The following is a 5,752-nucleotide window of genomic DNA, read 5'->3' on the forward strand; positions in this document are numbered from 1 at the left end:
AGCACTAGTGGCGCCTCCCCTTGGTTTAAAATGGATGTGTCAGTTCATTTGACGCATCTGTTTTGAAAGATGGTTATTTCAGTATTTTTTTTGAAATATTGGTTATTTTAGATTTTTTTTTTAAATGTGATTATTTTAAAAAAAAAATTCAAAATAGAGAAATCTTGAAATGCCAATAGAAAATATGTGTTTTTTTTACATGGGTATTTTTTGAATCCACGCCACATGGCAAGGAAAATAGGTATTGACTAGAGATGTTTGCGGTGTGGTTTTAATCAATTTTAAAATAAAAATTTATTTGATTGCAAAGATAAATTTATTTGCAGATCGTTTTGATTTTTGATAGTTGATTAAAAAAATGCAATTCGATTCAATCTAATTTCATACGATTTAATTTGAATCGATATTTGAATATTCAAATTATAAATTATATTTTTTATTAAAAATATAAAAATACTAATAAATAATTTAATATATAGTATATTATAATATATAGTATATTATAATATATATTATAAATTAAATTTAAAATAAATTAAATTATAAATATAAATAGATTAAACTAAATTAATTATTAATATTAAAAAAATCATCAAATAATAATTAATTCAATATAATATTAATACATAATAAACAAACAATTTTAACAAAATGAAATCCAAACATATTTAATAATATTAAATTATTTTACAATTTTTAATTAGTTTAATAAATATACCGTTTTTATTAATATCGATTTGAATTAGAGTATCCCTGATTAATTCATAAAGAAATAAATAACTAAGAAAAGGGGTAATATGAACCCGGCGAGGGTAAATTCAATTTGAGTATCAAGCGGCGCCTTACAGACCAGTGTATCACATCAATGGCGGTTCCTGGGCGGCGCAATGGTTTCAACGAAGACGATGATGAAGAATCCAACGGTATTTTCGAAGAGCAGTCTCTCGTTGTTGAAGAAACCGATACTCCTCCTCATCTCCGGGACCTCTCCCATGCCGCCCAAACCGGCGACCTCAACGCCCTCCGCCTCGCTCTCGGTAACTCATCTCGTTTCTATTCTCCTTTCTCTCAATTTCTTCTTCCACATCATAATTCTTTAGTCTCTGTTTTACTTCAATGTTTACCTCTCTCTTAAACCCTACTTCTCCATAGAAAATTATGAATCCAAAACCCTATTTTTTTACTGTTATTTGATAGATATATAACTTGTGATATATATTATTGTCAATGGCCAATGATGAGTGAACATGGTTGTAGCTCTATGAATTTTATTGTTTTAGATAAACTGTATTATTTTTTATGGAAATTGATTCTTGATATGAATAATTGTAGAGGATATATTTTTAAATTGGAGGAGGTTTGAGATGATTTGCAGAGAAAATTATGGTTATTTCATTATTTTGAATATTGCAATTGGTTGAACCATGAATACACTGTCTAATGTTTGGTAATTTTGAGTATTTTGATCCTGGTTTAGTCTCTTTTGAGAATTGAACCATGACCATTGAATAATCTACTATAGCTTTTATGTTTTGATATGTGAGCTAAAAGACACGCTAACTAGAATATTGGGTAACTAATGGATGTCATTTTGTTAATTCTGATGATGGTTATCCACGTGTTGGCATAATTTCAGATAACTTGAGTGGTAGTATTGATGAACCTTTGGAGGATGGGGATAGCGCTCTTCATTTGACCTGTTTGTACGGCCATTTTGGATGCGCCCAGGTTTGTTATTTTGCTCATTCAATTTTTTTCTCTTTTATTGTTTTGAAACACGTTGTGAATTATTGATCTTGCATAATGAACGGCAGCTTCTACTAGAAAGAGGAGCTGATTTGGAGGCTAAGGATGAGGATGGAGCAATTCCTTTACACGATGCGTGTGCAGGAGGTGGAATTAACTTGAAATCATGTTTTATACATTAAAATCTTTGTATTTTTGGTTGAGATTTGTGATGTTGTTTTACTTTGAATGGCAATATCAGGGTTTTTGGAGATAGTCCAACTTCTACTTAACAGAGCTAATGACGCCGAGCATATAAAAAGAATGTTAGAATCAGTCGATTCTGAGGGTGATACTGTGAGTATTTTTACCCTTAAAAAATTTGAGTTTCTATTCATGAGGCTTAAGTCAATCCTACAAATAGTATAACCTACTATAAATATCTGTGTTTCTTTAGGATGGGGTGGGGGAGTCAAATGTCTAGAGATACCGGCTCAATCCCAATTCCTATTCCTATTTCATCTTTGTTTACTTAATTTCTTCTGATTTGTTTTGCCATATTTTGTGACCATTTTTGCAGCCTCTTCATCATGCTGCAAGAGGTGAGCATGCTGATGTAATTAGGTTGTTGCTTTCTAATGGTGCATCAGCCACAAAGGAAAACTTATATGGAAAGGTATATTTGTTGCTTTTAAATAACTATCCATTCCTTGCTCTTAAAGGAGTTTAATAACAATTCATTCCTTGCTTGTAATTTTTGGCAGACCCCTGCAGAGTTACCTGAACACGGCACAGATGCTAGGAGGCTGCTTGAAGCTGCTACTACTGCCATGGCAACCTAATAATAGGCATTAACATGGTGATTAGTACAAATATTTAGTTTAATTTTGATATAAGCTCAATCTGTATACTTTATATTCATTTCTCCTAGTTCAGATTTATTGAGGTAATTTTATGAATTATATAACTTTGGAGAGTTAAAAACGAGGATTCAGGGTTAAGTCAAGACCACCTGGTTTGTTTTTGTTAGTTTACTCATTTGAAAGTTTATTTACATCTTAGATTGCAAATGACTATAAAGAGATATTTACTAGTTACACGCTTAAACCTCTAGATTTACCAGAATTGAACCCACTTTGTTGGTTCCTTGATCACAAATTTGCTGCTTGTTCTTTAATTCTCCCTTTAATCTTCATACATTGTCAACATTCATATTATTCATGCATGTTCTTTTTTAAAGCTGATTTTTTAAATCCACAAATTTGTTGTGAATGAAAAGTTTGGGAATGGTAAAAAAAGTTCAAAAGAGTTGTTCAACATCCTTTTATTTTCTGGCATAAAGAATTCCCTAATGAAAGAGTGTAAAGTCCAAGTTAAATGAAATCTGTACAAAAGACAGGTTACAGAGAATTACTGTAAAATATCTCTATGCTACAGTATATCTTGCTTTTTTAAGTATTAAACTTGATAGATCATGTGATGGCACAAGGTTGTATTGATTTGAATAAAATGTAAGCTAAAACAGCGACTGGAATTAAAGAAATTTATACCGGCAAATTGTCATCATTGTTGTATACTATGGAAGAAATTTATACAGGCAAGTTTATGGTACATTTAATTGAGCAACCAAAAGACATTGGTGCCAATAAGAAACTATGGAAGATTACATAAGAGGATCAGTTCATGATGTGATAGTTAAGACTCAAATGTCCACTTTACAACATTTTAGATGCAACAACCACCATCTTGGGATGTCTGTGGTTCCTGTCTTTGCTTTAAAATATTCCTTTTCACTAATATTGATCCTTCTTCCAAAAGACTAGGAACTTCCATTATCTAAGAAAAAATTGTAACATGTTTGTCATCATGATTGGAACACAACAAAGAATTTCAACTCATGCAAGAATATCATAATTTCAACACATTTCTTGTTTCATTATTATTAACAATGAGAACATAATTTCCAAAAACCATACCTTTTGTGTAAGTTCCTCAAAGCACTTGTCTACATTTTCTCGAGTTTTGGCACTGCATTCAAAAAACAAGCATCCAAATTCTTTTGCAAGTGCTAAACCCTCTTCTGTGCTCACAGCCCGTTCAGATTCCTAAAATTACATAACATGTAGTTACATTCATAATTTGAAAAACATTTCATTTAGGAAATATTATACACCAGATGATGATTCATTTACTTGGGTCATATATTATCTCCATGCACAACACCAAAACACAAAACTTACCCTATCAACTTTATTTCCAACTAGCATCTTCACACAATCCTGATTAGTTGAATACAGTTCCACTTCTTTAGACCACACCTCTGATAAGTTTGTAAATGTTTCTCTTCTTGTTACATCATAAGCTAAATGAAAATCAAATTAATCTGTAAGTGTAAGCCTTGAACCTATAACACACAAGAAAATTATAATAACTGCAAACAAAACAAGTATCTCCAATTATTTCATAGTATTCACTATGCAATCAATATTGTCTTAAATTTATGGAGCTCTGTGTTGTGGGTGTTGGTTAACCAGGGTTTAACTATGGCAAAACAAATACGGGTCTTATTTTTCAATGGTTTAATCGTGATAAATACTTTATAAAACCCTTTTTAGACATGGTTTAAAAGTGTCAAAATTTTAATCGTGTGTGGTAGCTTCTCCTTTGTAGACCCTCAAATACGGGCCATCATTTTAACATACCGAGAATGATTCCTTGCGCTCCTCTATAGTAAGAGCTAGTAAGAGTTCTGAATCTTTCCTGCCCAGCTGCAATAGAAGTAATGTTATCATGAGTTATCACAAGTAATTTAGGTCAATATGCAAATGATTCAACAGAAAAACTCTAATGGTTTGAGTGTATAGAGAGATTACGACTTACCAGTGTCCCAAATAGTTAGTTTCAATCTCTTGTCACCTACTGTGAGAAGCTTGATCTTAAAATCAACACCTACATAACATTGAACAACATAGTTAGTTCAATTCACAACACAAATCTGATCCAAAAAAAACATGACTTATTGAACAGTAAGTTTTTTGCAACAAGAAATGAAATACCAATTGTGGGAGCAATATCTTCAACAGAACCAGAGATGAAGCTAACAATTAAGCTACTTTTTCCAACAGCAGAATCACCAATCAACAAGATCTTGAAAGAGAGGTCATAGCTACTGCTTTGACCAGAAGATGAACTCATTCTCCCTGCTCTTTGAATGGTTTAGTGAAGAAAATGAAATGCTTCACCAAAGAATGTTTCTCTATGTATGTATCTATCTATGTATGTATATATGCAGAAGAAGAGAGAGGAGAAGCATCTTTCATATATTGGTCTTTTTGAGAGAGATTGAGTGATATAGAAGCTAAAGAAAACGGCTACCTTTGCCTCATGAGTTCATAAACACAACACATCAACGTATATATTCTTTTCTTTTCTTTCCTTTTCAGTATAACAATTATTCTGTTTCTCGAGTTTTTTTTATTAAGATTTAAATAAGTAATTAGTTATAACTATACTTTTTTTTTAGTCTTTATTTTTTTATTTTTTTTATTTGGGTATTTGCAAAAAAAAAAAACTTATATTTTTGAATTATTTTGTAGTTTTTGTATAATTTATTTATATTATTTATACTATTTAAGACAGATCGGATTCGGTCGACTCGTTTTGTTAATCTTATTTACAGTTGTGTTTTTTTTAGAGTTCAATTGATATATTTAAGGACGAAATTATGACTCATTAATCTAACAGTAGTATCAACTTTGAATGCAAGCGTGAGTTGAAGGAATGATAACGATTTTGTAACTCTTGGAGTGATTATTTTTTCCATAAACAAATGATTACTTTTATAAATGTAACAAGCACTTGATTAGGTACTAAGCACCATATCCTTTTGAATTATCAAATATGCTAGCTAGCGATTATAATGGTTAATTTAATTAGGTGATGAGGGTAGAGATAAGTTTTTTTTTTTAGCATAAAAGGGCTTTAGCCCAGCACACAAAGCGAAAATTAAGAAAAAATTCACTCTAAC

General features: G+C 31.1%; 2 protein-coding genes across 2 annotated transcripts; one reads left to right on the forward strand and one right to left on the reverse strand.

Annotated features, from left to right (window-relative positions):
- Window positions 1-757: 757 nt before the first annotated feature.
- LOC127091864 (uncharacterized) lies at window positions 758-2,731 on the forward strand. The gene is made up of 6 exons (XM_051030579.1): window positions 758-1,037; window positions 1,637-1,728; window positions 1,815-1,893; window positions 1,988-2,082; window positions 2,306-2,401; window positions 2,490-2,731. The coding sequence occupies exons 1-6, from the start codon at window positions 866-868 to the stop codon at window positions 2,565-2,567; spliced, it is 612 nt and encodes a 203-aa protein (XP_050886536.1). The 5' UTR covers window positions 758-865; the 3' UTR covers window positions 2,568-2,731.
- Window positions 2,732-3,268: 537 nt separating this feature from the next.
- Window positions 3,269-5,106, reverse strand: LOC127091863 (ras-related protein RABC2a). Its single transcript, XM_051030578.1, has 6 exons — window positions 4,782-5,106; window positions 4,606-4,674; window positions 4,428-4,493; window positions 3,966-4,087; window positions 3,702-3,830; window positions 3,269-3,561 (listed from the first exon to the last, which is right to left on the reverse strand). Exons 1-6 carry the CDS (start codon window positions 4,918-4,920, stop codon window positions 3,451-3,453), a joined length of 636 nt encoding a protein of 211 aa, XP_050886535.1. The 5' UTR covers window positions 4,921-5,106; the 3' UTR covers window positions 3,269-3,450.
- Window positions 5,107-5,752: the final 646 nt, after the last annotated feature.

Source organism: Lathyrus oleraceus, chromosome 6 (genome assembly GCF_024323335.1).
Source record: "Lathyrus oleraceus cultivar Zhongwan6 chromosome 6, CAAS_Psat_ZW6_1.0, whole genome shotgun sequence".
In the NCBI taxonomy this organism is placed as follows: Eukaryota; Viridiplantae; Streptophyta; class Magnoliopsida; order Fabales; family Fabaceae; genus Lathyrus; species Lathyrus oleraceus.

Excerpts from the sequence above, each read along its gene's own strand:
- LOC127091863 (XM_051030578.1), bottom strand. The coding sequence starts at position 4,920 with ATGAGTTCATCTTCTGGTCAAAGCAGTAGCTATGACCTCTCTTTCAAG. Across the intron at positions 4,494-4,605 it reads ACTAACTATTTGGGACACTG|CTGGGCAGGAAAGATTCAGA; the intron begins GTAAGTCGTAAT and ends CTTCTATTGCAG. Across the intron at positions 3,562-3,701 it reads TTGAGGAACTTACACAAAAG|ATAATGGAAGTTCCTAGTCT; the intron begins GTATGGTTTTTG and ends ATTTTTTCTTAG.
- LOC127091864 (XM_051030579.1), top strand. The coding sequence starts at position 866 with ATGGCGGTTCCTGGGCGGCGCAATGGTTTCAACGAAGACGATGATGAA. Across the intron at positions 2,083-2,305 it reads TCGATTCTGAGGGTGATACT|CCTCTTCATCATGCTGCAAG; the intron begins GTGAGTATTTTT and ends CCATTTTTGCAG. Across the intron at positions 2,402-2,489 it reads AGGAAAACTTATATGGAAAG|ACCCCTGCAGAGTTACCTGA; the intron begins GTATATTTGTTG and ends AATTTTTGGCAG.